General features: G+C 39.2%; 1 protein-coding gene across 2 annotated transcripts in view; it reads right to left on the bottom strand.

Annotated features, from left to right (window-relative positions):
- The window catches only part of AGBL1 (AGBL carboxypeptidase 1), a 284,698-nt gene that overhangs the window by 108,119 nt on the left and 159,587 nt on the right, over positions 1-16,992 (bottom strand). For both annotated transcript variants that reach the window (XM_057422024.1, XM_057421936.1), the window contains exon 21: positions 15,184-15,360. In XM_057422024.1, coding sequence (XP_057278007.1) covers positions 15,184-15,360 — 177 coding nt within the window. The remainder of the gene's footprint in view (positions 1-15,183; positions 15,361-16,992) is intronic.

Raw genomic sequence — 16,992 nt, 5'->3', positions numbered from 1 at the left:
CAACTGCTCAACTGCAATCAACTGCTTTAGATTTTTTAAAGTTACTTTAAAGCTGTGTTTTGACCCCAGTGCAAAATGGGAACATCAGCTGGAAATATCAGAAGGTTTCAAAGACACTACTTGCCTTCCACAACTGTGTATTGATATTTTTCTCTCCCAAGGTGAAAGGTGCTGAGGATGCATTGACTAGGGTGATGATGGTGACAACAGAAAATGAGGTTAACCGTCTTTGGAGGTTTGTGTAAGCCCTAGTATCTGATCCCTAAAGCAAAAATTATGCTAGGACTAAGTGGGCAGTTGGAGTAGATTTCCCATTTCTGGGACAGAGGGAACAAACTGAATAGATGCCTCTTACAGATACCAGTCCAAAAGGTCCTGAAAAGGAACAGCATGTTTCCTCTGCAGCTAGTCTGGTGACCTAATAAATCCCAAAGGGATGGGATAAGGGGAATGATAATTAATGATTAGCATCACCATGACTGAGAACACTCAGACCATAACATGCTATAATCTTTGGAAAGACTAACAACATTATGAGTGGAAAAAGAAACAACTCTAGCAAACTAAAGGTACCACTTTACTATGCATATCTGTTTAACAATATTATAAAACAGTTCTTCTAATAGTGCTCTAAAGCTTATTTTGTAGTTATGGTACCAAACATTTTGTTACTGTTCTTAATACTCACTGCCATGACTTTTTAGCTTCTTATATCCATTTCTTACACTACATTGGCTGGTATCTATTTTCCTTGTTTCTTTGTTCAGTGACAATAAATCTATGCTATTATCCCTCGGAAGATTATTTTCATCAGCCACATTTAGGAAAATCACCTCCGCTATTGTTTACTCATTACATCCAGAAATCCTAGTAAACAATTAGTGCTAACAAACAAGAAACTGAGTCTGAAGTAACAGAAATCGGTCTGACTATAATCAATCATTTAGATTTTTTTCATCAATATTATAATTCATTGTCTTCTACACTCTAATTACTGCTTTCTCTTTGCTAAACCAGGATTGGTTTCAACTGAATACGTCCTCAGCTCTTGATTAGAGAATTGTGCCTTCTTGGATATGTAACAAAATCCTTTTAAAAAAGGACTCAATTTTTATTCATAATACTTCTGCATATTTTTTTTCTCTTGTAGTCTGCCTTATCTATTATATTTCCTCCAGTCTGGAAAATCAGCCCTTATTAAGGAAAAAAGTATACAAGAACACCTGTTAATAAGAACACTGTCCTCTGCCCATATTAGATGTAATTAGGTCATGACCGCTGGTGTCTAGGTAACCACAAACTCCCAACACCAAAGATTAATCCATCCTTTTCTGTCGTAAGGTAGTCCAAAACAGAGTTACACTGGCTACTACATCTTTTGTGTTAGAAAATAGTCATCCGTAATGTTTGGAATCCTTAATAGTGTTGACCTTTGCAGCATAAAATCTCAGGCATATCTCACCCAAAGTGAAATCCATAGATACACATTTACTTTTTGTGCATGGAATTATGAGGTGACTTATTCCATTTTCTAGTATGATTCAGTGTGCTAAGCAGGCTCATTTCCTAGCCTTTGTCAGCATACCTACAGTATGCAGACCTGAATTACCAGTGTAACACATTTCAGCTGTCCACATCCCAGCCAGACATGTTTACTACCCTTTCTGCTCTCTGAAACATGGCATAGACCAGTATCTGGAGACTGTGAAGTTCCAAAAATGAAATTCCCAAATTTTCCCTGCAGGTTTCAGTACAACCCAGTTTTCCCACGGTGGATCAGTTTCTTTATAACCAGCTATTAAGTCTGAACTGCATTTGTTTTTATAGAGCTTCCTGTCCCTCTCTTCAGCATTTTGTTTTGCTTCGTGAAAGATTAGTCCTCTTCTTCTGAAGCACAAGGGTCCCTCTCATGCATGTGATCCCTATGTCTCACTTCTCTGAAAAAGGTCTTCTCTTTCACATCAGTTATGCAGCCAATGTTCATCTTTCCATCTTTCCTCCCTTATTTTATTAACAGCTTCCCAGCTTTAAAAAGCTCTCCAACAAGATCACCAAGATTTTTATTCTTCCTTTTCACTCCATGTATTTCTTTGCCATGCATTCCCAACATGCATCATCCAAACCTGCCTTTGCATCTTATTCTTTTGCTCTGGGCATACCATGAACTGTCATGTTACACTTTTGTTTACTCCTCTGTCCTGTTTTCTTAAGTGAGGCTCAATTATGACAACTGCTTAGTTGAAAATAGCTGAATGCTTTTTTTGTTTTACACCAAAAGACATCCAGAGAAATCCTTCTGATTCTCTATATGGCAGTAACTGTCATAATGAGTATCTGAGAGAACTGTATCACACATCATCAGCATTGAACGTCTCCAAATTCTCTTTCTTCTCTTGGCTATGAGTAACCAACATCTTTTTTTTTTATTTCTACTATCTTCAGCTTCCTTGTGTCTGATCCTTCCTTACTTATGGCATGTATGCAAATGATGTCAGAATTGTCCCCTAGATCTGCATTTCTGAAGGCTGAATGCTGTGCTGAAATACCTCTTTCTAGACCACGTATCTTCACTTGTAGATCTCCTACCATCTGGCAGCGCATGCATCAAAAATTTATTCCTTAGACAAAAATTAGAATATAGCACATCCAAGGAAGATCACAGCAGTTTTTTTTCTTTATCATCCACATGCAATATGAGGTCTTACCTAAAGATAAACCATCAATCTCCAAATTCCATCCAAAACTCTCCTGCTAGGCATATCAACTTCTGTCTCAGAGTTCATCTGGCGTAAGTATACCCTTACTTGACAAGTACAGGTTTATCACATACAGAAGCACATATTTCTGCTCTGCTATTCAGAATTAAAGTGTTTGCAACTCAGTTTGGCTTAATTTTCTTTCGAAATGAGTTAAGCCAAATTTAATTAAGGCCACCTTAATTCTGCTTCAGAGTGTTGACATATAGCTTAATGTGGTTTAGCACAGGACTTTCCACTTGCACCTCTAGTTAAGTCAGAGGTGCTTTTCTGCACGTTCTGATATAGACAAACTATTAAAGAATTCAGCCTGTTTAATTACCAAAAAGGATTGAAAAATGACTTAGCTGCATTGTGCAAGTACTTTTAAAAGGCCAAATTGCAACTTACTAAATCTCCCTCCAAGTTAGCAGAGAAGAATAGCAAAAATGCAGATGAAAACAGCAGGCAGATGAATTCAGATTATAATAACGCAACAACATTTAACAGTCACTGACCCCTGGAACAAAATACCAGGGGACCAGATGGGTTTTCAATCATGTGATGCTCTCAAATCCAGACTGAATGTTTTTCTACAAAACCTTTTTACACAAACACAAGTTATCGAGCTTCGTACAAAGCTGCCTGGATGAAGCCCAAAGGCTTATGACATACAAGAGGTCAAAACCAGAGGAGCTAATGGTCCCTTCTGACCATTAAAACTCAAGGAATGTGTTATTAACTTTGTTTTAAGTGCTAAATATCCTTCCTAGCAACTGTAGCCTTCCCTGCTATAGGACAAGCTGCGTCTGGACATGGTGAACAAGAGCAAGAGAACTGAGCCCCCTTTGCTCTTACTATGACACTGGAATATTTGTGAAGTCTTCAGTCCAGACTTGAGACCTCTTCCAAGTCCTGCTTCATCTGCTACCACATGCATATAACGCATACACAAGCAGCGCAGCACACTGGCCTCTCTGCTGCTGCTGATTTGAGATCCCCTACCACCTCCTTCCAGCATCTGAACTTACAAAAAGGGAGAGAGGCTGTGGGGCTATGCTACATAGAATGGACACTATTATTGCACTTAAGGAGCTGTGATAGAAGAGGAGTTTCCAAGTGTGGGCTCATGCAATATCCACCTTCTGCAGCTGGAAGACCTGACTATTCAAGCACAAACCCACCATATGGTTTAGTCTGCAGACATGTGAATGCTATTTATGATGTTTAGAGTACAAGGCAAGGACGCATATTGTGATATAAGTAAAAAGAAATGTCAGTACTCTGTCACTGAGGAAGGAATTTAGTACTTTCAATGCAGAGGAGTAACAGCCAGTCCATCGTATATTGGGTAATTGGAAATATTGTGGTGGAAAGAAAAATAGAGAGAAAAGGTAACATGGTACAGTTTAGCACACCTGAAAAAACACATCTGGATTGGAAACAAAACATGGAAGTCAACCAAAGAGACAAGAGCTGAGTGAAACCCAGAGGTATCTACAGATTTTAAGCCTTCAGAGAATGAACAGACCATCTAATCTGCTTTTAGAGGAGACCAGGCCAGAGAACCTGGGAGCAGATAACAAGAGGCATAAGGATGGCATTGAATATGGAGAGAGAGCCAACAGATGAAACAAACTGAGAACTACTGCAGCTGTGGGAAGTGCATCTTACAAGGATACAGAAACCAGCAAAGGGACAAAATGGAGACTGAAGAAAGATCAGATGTCAATACAGAGTTTAAATTTAATGACAGACAGCATATACAAGTAGAGAAATTCACTGCTGCAGGAAGCCCTCTCTGAGAAAAGATTATCAAAGGGCATAAAAGAGTGCAGTAATTATTCACAGAAAACAGTTCATTATTTCAAGGTTTTGATAATGATAACCAGGCCCCATGCTGCAATGTATGAAGCTGAGGAGAGGCAGGTCAGCCCCATAGGATTATCTCCTTTCCATGTCTTAGTGTAATTGAATCAGTCACATTACAGGCTGGTTTTGTTTTCTTCCAAACCATGAGGAACCTGCCTCTGTATGAGGCAGGATACACGATTATATGGACCAATGGTCTGATCCAGCATGGCAAATATTACAATCCTGAGAGGAGCAAAATGAATCTTTGCAGAAAATCCTGTGTGCAAAGGACTTTGAAATTTAGATGCTTCTAAAATCCATGCAGAGTGAAAGACAAACATGGCTCTTTCAGCCCGTGATTTTGCCACCTCCCCATTCTTATTTTCCATGCTTGAGGAGTTCCCGATTAGACTAGGAGTTTCATCAAAGGACAATTTTTCAGCTGCCAAATAGATTTGTATAATAAATCCACACAGGGCCAGATTAACAAGCAAGAGAGACATCAGAAATCAGAAAGCCAGCTGCTGTACTTCCACAGAAAACTTGAGAGAATGATGTGCAATGATATTTGGACTTTCAAAAGGACACCACTGAAATACTGCCGTTAGTTTTCATTAGGAATTCTGATTTTCTATTTCTTACCCTTCCCAGGAGTTTTTCTTTAGCAGACTGAAATCCCATGGGCATTCAAGGTCATGCCATTCAGGATTGCTTAGAGGGCTCCAAGCATTCGGTACCATTTCAACTGGAAAAATCACATACGTGTCTGTGTGATTGCAACTGATTTGTTACACTACTATAATATTTCTAATAGAAAATTAAAAATAATCTTTAAGCATCTAGTTTGCTTCACTTCTGCAGCTCTCTATGTGCTCCAATAATTTGTACTGTGAGTGAAGCTAAGGCTCTAACAAATCCACATCTGAAACCAAACCAAGTCCTCAGCTATACCCATAAACTGAATAAATACAATTCAGAAATTAGCCTGACCACAAATTGCTAATCATTTTCAGCCTTCTGGCATTACGAAAGACTGTGTGACTTCCAAGCATGGCACCCCTGATCTTAATACTTGGAGAGTGTATTCCTCCTTACAGCTGATAAAGGGACACACTCCTACAGACACAAGGTGACAGCACTTGTTTTACTTCTCTGAGTGGACTGGTTTTATTCCATTTCAAATGGGGTCACCATAACCATGTCTTGTCAGCAGGATGAAAATATGGAGGTCAGCAATTGATTTATATCTTCTTCCCTCAAAAAAATGCTCTCTCTTCTCCATGCAACCACAAGTGAAATTGCAGATCGATTTTTGGCTTCAAGCATCTAGGTTGCCCAGATCTGTAACATTAAAACCTGGGATTTTTCCATCTAATCTTGCTCACTTAAATTCTGGAAGATGGGTATGACAGGATACTTGCACTGTGATTCTGTGTAGTCTTGTTGCTCATTCCTTTTGTAGAGAAACAGTTTGATAACCCTTATCTGTACTTAATACCTCCTTTCTCAAGTACATCTTTGGGATATGGAAAGACTGGGTTGCAATCAAATATCTAGGGAAGTGCAAAAGCAGCTGAGAGAGAAAGATTCCCTAAACAGAGCAGAAACAACAGTTGTTTAGAAAGCACTGAGCGAAAACAGAAATCCAAAGAAACATCAGCATTCAAGACAGGAAAGAATAAAGATAATGCTTGTTTTCAACTCCTCAGGCTCAAGAAGTTTACTATGCCCCTTGCTTTAATATAAAGGAAACAGCCAACTAGGAAACACTAACAACATTAGCGAGTGAAAGAAATCTGGGAGATTGCAGGGATCTGTTGGAACAACCACTCCAAGGCTGAGTGAGTCCCAAACAGAAGGAGCAAACCGAGCTAAGACAACTGTTGCAGTTGTATGATGGTGGAAAAGGGTGGGCCAAGCAGGAGGTGTGTAACTGCTCTGCTGTGCTATTGTGCATGCCAGCCGTGTCCACTGAACCTCAACAGACCTGGATACCTCCCAGCTTTACAGAGTCAAAACTATTATGATCTCACCCTGTCATCATTTTTTATTGTGCCATAATTTAACCATATGGTGTGGGACCTGTTCTCCAATTACGCAGCCAGTCAGCACCCAATAATCTATCAACAGCAGAGACAAAGGAGCTGATTTAAGATGCTACTTCTGCCAAAGGACTGCAGATTGGGCCAAGCTGTCTGTTTAGGAGCTGGAGAAGCAGACACCTCCTTAGTGTCAACTTTGCAATTGGTTCCAAAAGGCAGAGCAGCTAGTAAATTTTTCACTTCTTTGTGGTTCAGGACCATATTTTTCTCCTTTTGTAACATGCTTTTCACCAACAAAATCTGGCTTGGGATATAGCACCTATATTTCCTGCCAAGCCATGATTTGCATCCTACTTCTTGGTCTGAATGACTAAGTAGGAGAAACAGAGAAATGTGATTTGCATGACTCTGAGGTCCTAAAAATGGGACTTAAGATCTCATGTTCTTCCATCTCAAGCCTTTTGTCTGTTCCACTTTATGCTAAATGCCATCTTCAGCACTCTTGTTTCTGCAGATATACAATGTGGTGACTTTACTTTGAAGGAGAAAGAAATCAGGCAAATGTCCATGCACATAAAATGGCACAAGCACAACACTCCTGAGCCCTAAGTTATCTTAGCTGCTGGGACTGCTCCATGTCAGCCTGCAGCATCACCCTGGTATGCCTGTGGGAAGTTCTCACATCTAGGACTAACTCATTTGTCTCGATAGAGCCTAACAGGACCAGAAAACACAGGTTACATGGCTAAAAAACCAAAAGTAATGTAATTTCAGCCTAATCACTATGCTGTTCCAGCCGTTAAGTATCATAAACACCACATTTTGGCACTGTTAACAGGGCTGCCCATTTCTGCACTGTAAAGATGCATCACTCCTGTGTGAAAATGTTGTCTCAAAAGGTAAGTTTGGTACTAAAATACCTGAAAATATCAGAGATCAGTACTAACCTACACTATGCTAACCTTGGTACACAAGTACTAATCTTGTTTGGAAAGTTCAGCACAGGATCCCACAGCAAGCTTAAGCGACCAGTGCTGTGAGAGTAGGCAGTGATATGATTTCCCTGCAGCTCATTCCCACTAGAGATGCCTCCAACACCTTAAAGATGTTAAAATCACCACTATGACAGCCCTTCTGTACAGACTTTGCAACTTTTTTTAACCAAGGGTCTGCAGTTAGAATAACTTACCAGCTAGAACATGCATAAGGATAAAATCTGGCGCCTCTCCTGGCTTTTATCAGTAATGGAGATGGCAGAGGCACTCTTGTTTCCTTCCAGACAGGGTCTAAGAGGGAGAGAACACGCTCTCAACCTACTCCCAGTGCACTGCTAACACATACTTCCTTCCAAGACTGTCACGGTCTCTGGAATATCTCTCCGAAGCTAATTATCCAAATCTACCTTGAAGTAACACCACTGGACTTAGCAAGTCAGGGATACGGCTGGCTCAATATCTCAGGAGAAATAATCAAAATAAAACATAACAATTTAAATCAGTATCTTTATCCATGATCCAGCTGGCATCAGTGATCCTCTTTTGTCATATGGAAAATAAATCCAATGTATCATTTCTTAGGTACACAACAATAATAGACTAAAATGCTGTTACCTAGTACTCCCTGGCAATTCTTGTGTTGGGTTTTAGTGAATCTTGAGTGCTATGGGGACAGGGATGCTAAAGAAAGCTATATGTCCCTTCTTCTCCATTGTCATTCTCCTCTCTTTCTAGTAATCGTGTGAGTTCAAATACAATGGAACATCCCTCAATCCCCTAAAACTTGAATCTTTCGACCCAGGAACAGGAAAGCAGATGGCCTAAGTGACCAGGAAAACCCTCTGCAGCAGGTGCTGGCAAGGACTTCTTCCAAAATGTTTCAAGGCAGCATTCATGGACACCTCAAGCAGATGGACTATTGCACAGTATTTGGCAGGCAACCACCCCTATACTAACTTCTTGAAAGAGGTAAGGAATTATCCAGTCACTCTGAGAAAACAATTGTTTGTCTGCACAGCAGCAAACTCAGTCTATCAGATTGAAAGACCATTGTTTTTCCAGTCATTTGGAACACCTACATTTGGCAACCATTGGAAGAGCAGCTGAGTGTTCTCAGCAAAAGGCTTCAAGAGATCACACTAGTGTCAGAAAATTGGCCTTGTCCTTTATAGTTTGTAGTTCCTGTAAAAACATGCCCCCCAATAGACCCAAACCAATAAGAAATAACCCTTCTCCAGAAATGCTGACAAGAGAAACAACCCCACTCAACTACTGGTCCTCTTCCAAAAGAGCAAGGCTAAACTGACTGTGGAGTGGATCAGGAAATGGGAAGACAGAGCATGGGGGACTAAATTGCCTTCTTGCAAAGTCCACAGACTTTCAAATGCATATAAATAACCCTACCATATGGCAATATTGAGCACCTCAACAAAAAGTAAATAGCAGTAACTCCCATAATTCTGGGGCACAGAGATGATATTTACATCTCACGTGGTTTTGGCCGCACTTGCTTTAATGCAACTGCCTTATTACCCATCAAGAAAGATGAGGCCAACCAGGATAGCCCTACAGTTTTCTAGGGGGTATAAGGGACAAAGAATCCCTAAAAAGCTCTCCCGGTTCTGTGGTTGCCTTTCCAAACAATCTGAGAGTGCCAAAGGCAGCACACCTTCAAACTTCTACTCTTTAATGTGGCAGGAACCCAGCAAAGCTAAGCACAGTTAAGCATGTGATTTCTTAGTTAAGATTCTGTCAAATAATTAAAACAAATTAACAAACCAGTAAAAAACATCTAATGAGGGAAAATCCTGCAGCAGTTCACATAATCTACATGGAAGACAGACATCCACCATCTCCTGATTTGTTTGCTCAGAAACCCTTTCTTTTCTCTTCCCTCACTTCCTAAATGCCATTAATCCTTACATAGTTTTATGAACTGAGGTCAACAAGCCTAAAAGGTACAATTAGAATATCTTTCAAAATGATCTTTAAGGTCTTTTCTAACCCAGTTGATTCTATGAGTTACGAAACAATTGTGCAAGGGGTTGACGGAAATAAGAGACAGGAAAATAAAACAAAGAGGATGCAAACTTTTGCCTTTGGGTAACAACTTAAGAAAACAGAACAAACAGAACCCTCAATTTGAACCTGCAGTCCTTAGATTGCTATTAGATAACTATTTTTCTCCCTATACTTTTCTTGCTGTTACAGCTGCTTCCAATTTGAGCCAGTTTGGGCCAGAACAGGAAGCAGAACTATCAGAAAGAAAATCATTCTTTCTTATTCTCAGCATCTGTTTTTGAATGAGATCCCCGAAGCACTGAGGGTCAGCTAAACACATGTATTTTAGAGATAATTTTTTCTCAAAAGAAAAGAAATTTCTGAATGCTTTTGAGTTACCCATGCTTAGGAAACATGTAAGCTCTGAGGGACAAAAGAAATCAGGAATGAGCAAAAGTTCATCAGAGTTGCAAAGATGATGTAAGTATTTTCCAGAAACGGATGCCAGAAAACATGGAAGATATCCTATTTCTTTACTTTTTTGTTCTGCAAGTACTTATCAAACATGCTTTGTGACAGGAATATTGCTGAAACCATTTTTGGTGGTGGCTGAACACTGGAAAGAGGCCAAATTAAAATTATTTGTAAGTTTGTGCACCAGATTTCCAATTACAAAACCAATATATATTTTAGTGGAGAACAAAAGCAGAATCATGTGATCTGCAAACTCCATCAAAACAACTCAATTTCTGACTATTAACGGCAATAAACCACTCATGAAAAAAGCATAAATAAACATTCCTTGCAGAAATTTGGTAAGAAATTTTTAACAGTAAGAAAGATGAAGAAAATATTTCATAGCCTAGAGATAACTATAAAGAAATAGAGCTGTAATTCAGTGGACAAATCATACATTGGTAACAGGTTTGAGCAGAAACAGGTCAAACCAGAGAAGTCCACCTCTAGTTGGACTAGAAAGTCTTCCATCTTGCATATTGCCTTAGCTATGCTTCTATGATGAATCATGAGAGTTTTATCACTCATTTTAAAATTAGTTCGTCACTCATTTTAAATAATTCAGCCCACATTAGCCAGATTAAAGGGGATGGATAATATCAGATCTTCCCATTAGACTTACTCTCGGCACTTTTGTTGAACAAAGACATTTTGAACTGTACGGCCATGCTGTTTGGTGCTGATCTCTCTGCTTCCAGCTTCTCTGCAAAGGGATGGCTTTTCCCTCTAATCAAGTCTGATGAGAAAATTTTGGGTATTCAATTCCTCTGGCTTTAAAGCATTAAACTGGACAGGAAAAAAAACCACCATTTTTTCTCAGCTCTCCCAAAGGCTTTCTTCAAAGAGGAATCCATATCACCAGTAAAATCATTTGCAAAGGGCACTGTCAAGATATCGGCAATAATTTTAAAACTCATTTGTTACTCCTTGTTGTTTATAATCCCTTCGAAGCAAGAAGCTAAAATCTATTTCCGTAAGTACTCCATCTCCTCCACCAGGGACAACGTGCCAAGGAAAATGCTTTTCCAACATAGCATGTACTCACGGAGCGTGAAGCTGAATTTTTTAGATACTCTATATTGCAAACACATATGATTTTGAGCTCAGGTGTATACCATGGCACTAAAGACATTAAGACCACAGATGCAGTAATGAATAGAACAACACAGTGCAATACGCTATTGAAGGATCTTAATTAGTTGGCCAGCTAGCAAGGAATCAAGAAGAATGGTGGAACAGTGTAACTTGATAGAACACAGTATCAGCAAAAACACATTAAGGTTTAAAAAAGAATCACACAAGAAACTTGGGAAAATATCAGCGTGTGTCACTGGAGATTTGATTCTTTTGGGGTCGTGACTGTACCTATACTCAGCAGAGCTTCTTACAGCACAGTCTTAAAAACAAAAGGTGAGAAGGGGCTCTACATCCCACAAGAGGGAGGCAGCAATCAACATCACAGGGCAAGCTAGAGGGGTAAATACTCCAACAAGCAGCAACGAAGACTGCCTTCATGAACAGAGAATGATCAGCAGGTTTTCTGGGCGGTTGTTGATTTTTTTCCTGCAATTTTTTTAGCTGTGACCTTAGGATTGTAAGGTGGCAGAAGCAAGAGGGAGAACTCCCTGTAAAAATCGGCTGCTTTGTTTTTAGCTTTGTTTCAAATGGAGACACTGTTCCTCTAAGAATGAATTGGGCAATCCAGACAAAATGAAAAAGTTTAGGTAATTTTTCCCCCTTCTTTTCTTCTTCCTTCAGTTGAACAAAACCTTAGATAAGATCAATAGTTTCTTTAGTTTTATGTTTCGCTTCCTTAAGGGTAGTTGGCTTATTGCATTTCCATTGATCACACAGACAGGGAGATTCAACAGAGACAAACCATCTCTTTTCTCCTTTCATTTCTGCCTCCTCTCCATTTGAAATCAAATGACTTTTAAATGAGGCTGGGGTCACTATTCTTTCTCATTTACATATCAATAGTACCAAATTCCTATTTCATCTTTCACTCACTAAACTATTTTAGAAATGAAGTACTCAAGAGAGAACACACACATTCTTCGGAAAAACTCTTACAGCATCTTTTCTGGACTCTATCAGAATAACTAAGTTGTGGTTTATCTCAGCCCTTCCTCGACAAGGAAGCACACTTATCAGCCTTGTGGAATTCCCATTTTAACCTCTTGTGGCCTCTGTAAAGCTTTCTTGTTCTTCTTAAATCTTTTGCACAATCCTTATCAGATGTGTCTGTGCAACTCCAAGCACTGTATCTGTGCTCATAACCAACAAAGCAGCTACTTGAATCAATTACTTTCATTACTTACAAGCAGGAAGGCAGATAAAGACCATGATCTAGGTAGGCTGAGCCCTATTAGAAGTTTGACCACTGATTCACTGCTTCATCATTGAATGATGCTGGACTTAGGAGCCTCTGCTGCATATAATGAGATGTTCTAAATCCTAGTTGCTGTTTGTACTGTACTTTAAGGTATAAAAGTATAAAAAACGTAAGGGCATGCTTGTCCAGAGGGAAATCTGGATCTATCTCTTGCAGGGAAATAAACCTCTGCAATTAAGAAACTGAGTCAATTCACAGTTAAGCACAAATAACAGAAAGATCTAAATACAGGATGCTGACATCTCCTGCCCGAGCATTAGTCTTAGTCTATTGTTTACACACACATCAACTTGAGGGTACAACAGTGAAAAACTCAGGTTGAAGTCTCTAGAAAAACATGACCTTTTATGCAATTAATTTCCAGTTTACAGGAATAATTTCAGGGCTTTCAGAAACTAAAGAATAGTTTTTGCTTGATAGATGGAAGCTGAGTATTAAACAGTATTATGGAATGAAACCTTCAGGTCAGCCTGTCAAGTCCATACCCTAAGTAATCCACTTCTAAATGCAAGCAAACAAGCAAGAAAGAACCAACTCTAAAGACTGCTAAAGGGAAGAGGATTAATATTAATTGTTTGAAAAAAAATTTATATTAATATAAATTTTTGGAGGGAGGTTTCGTATTTTTGTGCAGCTCTAGTATAAATGTCAACACAAGAAATTATATTCCATTTTAATACTACTAAATTGAATATTTAGTGTACTTGGAAAAAATGAGTGGAAATATATTAAAACTTCCTGAAACATAGAAAACTGCAAGAAGTGTATTAACTTTATAATGAAAAAATGCTGAACAAATGCCCCTCCATGGGCATATTTATGCATCTTCCATCTTTGCAATGCATGATAATCCTAAGCAAAGTAAAATATAAAGTGACCTCATAAAAATAACCCAGAGATCCATCTGGGACACAGCTTTTCAGGGTGTTTAGAATGGAGACTTCAGAGCTGCTTTACTATTTATACGCTCTTCGTCACGGGCCATGAGAACACTGGATCCTCTCACCAATCATAAGCCCTCATGACGACTTTCTCTTGTCCTCAGTGGCTCTCTGTAGTTGTGATCAGTGATGAAAAAAAGGGCAAGAAACAATGTAGAAAATTTCACACATTTTAAAGGATTTCTTCAAAAGAAGAACCCTGAACCACCTGCATGAGGTCTTTCTGCTTATTTTTCATACCTCTACTTCATAATACAGGGCCCCTATGGATGGCACAGTGCTTAAATGCAGCATCTGAATGTGGGATTTAGTGTTCTCTTCCTTCTATTTCAAGCATCTGATGGCACAAATTAAGCAGATTTGGGTTAAAGACCTCACAGATGCCGAAGAACGAATCATTAGATACTGATACAATCTGGTGTGTCACTGGGTTTAGGTCTTACTGAGGTTATTTAGAAAATCAGCTAAACCTCCTCTATGGAGATCACTAGGAGTTTTGTCATTGACGTTAGTCAAGGTAGATTTTCCCCCACTGTCTAAAAAAGATTCAAAACTGCTATCTTGACCTGTGGTGCCTATTAAAAAACCATTAGCACTTCTCAGGAGCAGGAGTGTTAGATGTAATGCCCAAGGCAATTATATTCTCTTTCTTTAAACTGTCTGCAGTTTTATTTCTTCTACCTTTCCCATCTTGGAATTGATGTGTGTACAGAAGAGCATGGTTAAAACATCAGCCCAGTACTTCCTGGCTGCCTTCTACTGAGAAGTAAAAGGATTAGTATAGAGCTTCCAAAGGTAATTATTTGAATGTCTTATTAATTAATTGTTATTTGTAATAATGGCTCTTTCCTTAAGGGTTTTTCAGGATCCTTAACTGCTTAATAGTGCTGTATAGATAAGGATTGCTCCCTAGTGGGAGCAATGAGGTGGAATATGGAAGCCTTTCAATGAAAAAGCAACAGGTTTGGCAAAGGAACAAGAGAAAGAATTCACCATTTATGTGAACAGAGAATTATGATCATGCAAATAAAATTATCAGAGTTCATCCTGTGTACTTAAAAAGTGCCAGGAGATCTCAGACTGATGTCTCAGATGCATTCGGTATGTGTACTGCCCTTCCTACCAAGACTGGAACCTCATTAGATGTGGAATTCGGGTCTTTCTCGATGACAGTCACATACCTTGAGCTCATGGACTGCTGTCAAAACTAGCCTTAGATCAGCTACTTTTGGCTGTCAGTAACAGACAAATCTAAATGCAGGATTCCCTGTTCAGGATCTTAAATTTAGCCAGGTGAATGCTCAGGTAGATAGCCTGTACCAAACAGCTTGGTGCCAATAGCATTCAAGTTACTTACGTTAGACTTCGGCTCAAAGGCGTCCGTACAACCTGCCAACACTATAAATACCCTTACAAAGGATAAGTGCCCTGTATCATCTCAAAAACACTCCTTCCATAAGCTTTTGGCTTCAGACTAGAGTTTCTTTTTATTTCAGTGCTGAATGAAACTTCAGAGCAAGGACTCTACTTTTCTCACATGGAAGTAAGAAGGATCATTGAAAAATCTCACGAAGGAGATTTTCACTCATGGCTACATGGGTGTGAAGAGAACAGACAACACTAAGCATGAAGACAATGGCTACGTGCTCATGAGATGTGCATTAGCAGGGTGGTGGCACAGAGTTCTTTGAAAGATTGACTCACTTTGTAGAGACCATGGCTGCAGCCGCAGTAGGTGCTCTCCATGGTGTAGCTCCTTAACACACCCATTTCCTTCCATACCACCACCCGAGCTGTTGATTCCCGGGACTTCTCCACCAGGAAGCTGCAGCTGTTCATCACAAACGCGGGGGCCACTTTATCCAGGATTTTAGGAAGAGTCTATGAGAAAATATCAGAATGCACTGAGCAGATGTGCATGCATTTAGATCATAAAGATATATACAGAGACCTGTGGTTTTTCATGTGTATTTAATCAAATCTATCTATAGACACTGTTACTGAGAGCTCCAACCAGTGCATTACATCCATCCCATGTGAAATTCTCTCATTCTAACATCTGTTTCATTCCAAAGACTAAAATGCAAAATACCCAGTACACTTGCTGTATTGCATTCTAAATCAAACATCTTCACACCCAACAGTTTGAGACTGCTGAAGTCAGTTTCCTTTTCAAGCTTCTTTGACATTAACTTACACCTTCCTGTTGTGCTGCAGAGGTCTGCAGTCAGAGTTCAGTACCTGATACTCCCATTCTTCCCTCTCTAGCTATCCTATATCTTCTCCCATCGTGCATCGCCAATTTGACATGGGATTCAGCAGTGGGAGGAGTTTTGTCTGAAGGTAGCACAAAGCAGAGAAAAGAAATGCACATTCTCACAGAAGGTTGCACATAATTATACAAAAGTAGAGGTCAACATTTAACTAACTTCCACCATGAAACAAACAAAAATATTCTCATCCGAGTCCAAGCAATATATTTTATACACTTAATTGAGAAAAATCACACCAAAAAGTAATTATGAAAACCCAGTTAAAATTACATCTTAACGCTGAGTGGTTTTCTTATTCTAGAAATCATATTTCCCAACAACAAAGTCTATAAAATTCCTGATACACTGCAGTATCAAATATTTCCACCAGTGCAGACCAACACTTAGTCATTACACAGCACTAAAAGTGTTACATTTACACTCTATAAAATCAGACACAAGATACATCAACACTATGTGTGCTCTATGTAGAAACTAGACCCTTAGGTGCATGTGTATGTGTGTGTGTGTAAATTTTAGTGCTGGCATACTAAGCACAACATATGCCAAAAGACCATTTGATCCATCCAAAGAAGAGCAAGTAAAATAAGTACATTCATTATTTAACGACGGCTTTCTTAAACATCTGAACAGAATGGAATCATACAGAAAGAGTCCCTGCTTATTGCTAATGGCATTTACCCTAGAACTTCATTCACTTTAGGTGCTGAAAGCCAACCAGCTAATTTAACTTTCCAATAACAATCAGTTTCACTGACTGATTCTGAGCAAGTGTAGTTCTGTTCTCTTCATAGCACATACACTACATTCATGTAAGGGAATATTTGGTTTCAGTGGAAGAATAATGTATTTCCTAAAACACGTTCAAGGTGAATGATAAATCTTTGGCCTAAACTATTTTGCAGCATCTCTTGCAAACAGCTGAACTGTACACATCTCCATAACAAAAAAAAGTAAATTTGGGTTTTCAGTATACTATGGCTGCAGCTGTCTGTGGACTTTACCAGCTGCGGAAGGTGGAGACCTGAAGACCTAGAAGGTCCATTTTCAGCTGAAAAAATGAGGTGGAAAAACTGGAACAAAGCAAGAGATTTCATTTTCAGTTCGAGACCACAACAAGCCTCACTCTTAAGTCAAGACCTCCAGAGTGCTACTAAGAGCTATGGCACCCCTTTTCCTGTGGGCATGCCAAACAGAAGGATCTTTAAGATTGACTGCTTGCATTAGAGGAAACATCTAA

The sequence above is a fragment of the Pezoporus wallicus genome, unplaced genomic scaffold (genome assembly GCF_028554395.1).
Source record: "Pezoporus wallicus isolate ANWC-B61680 ecotype Strahan unplaced genomic scaffold, APGP_CSIRO_Pwel_v1 contig_3952, whole genome shotgun sequence".
Lineage (NCBI taxonomy): Eukaryota > Metazoa > Chordata > Aves > Psittaciformes > Psittacidae > Pezoporus > Pezoporus wallicus.
The sequence above is the reverse complement of the archived record's forward strand: the minus strand, read 5'-3'. Positions and strand labels throughout refer to the sequence as shown.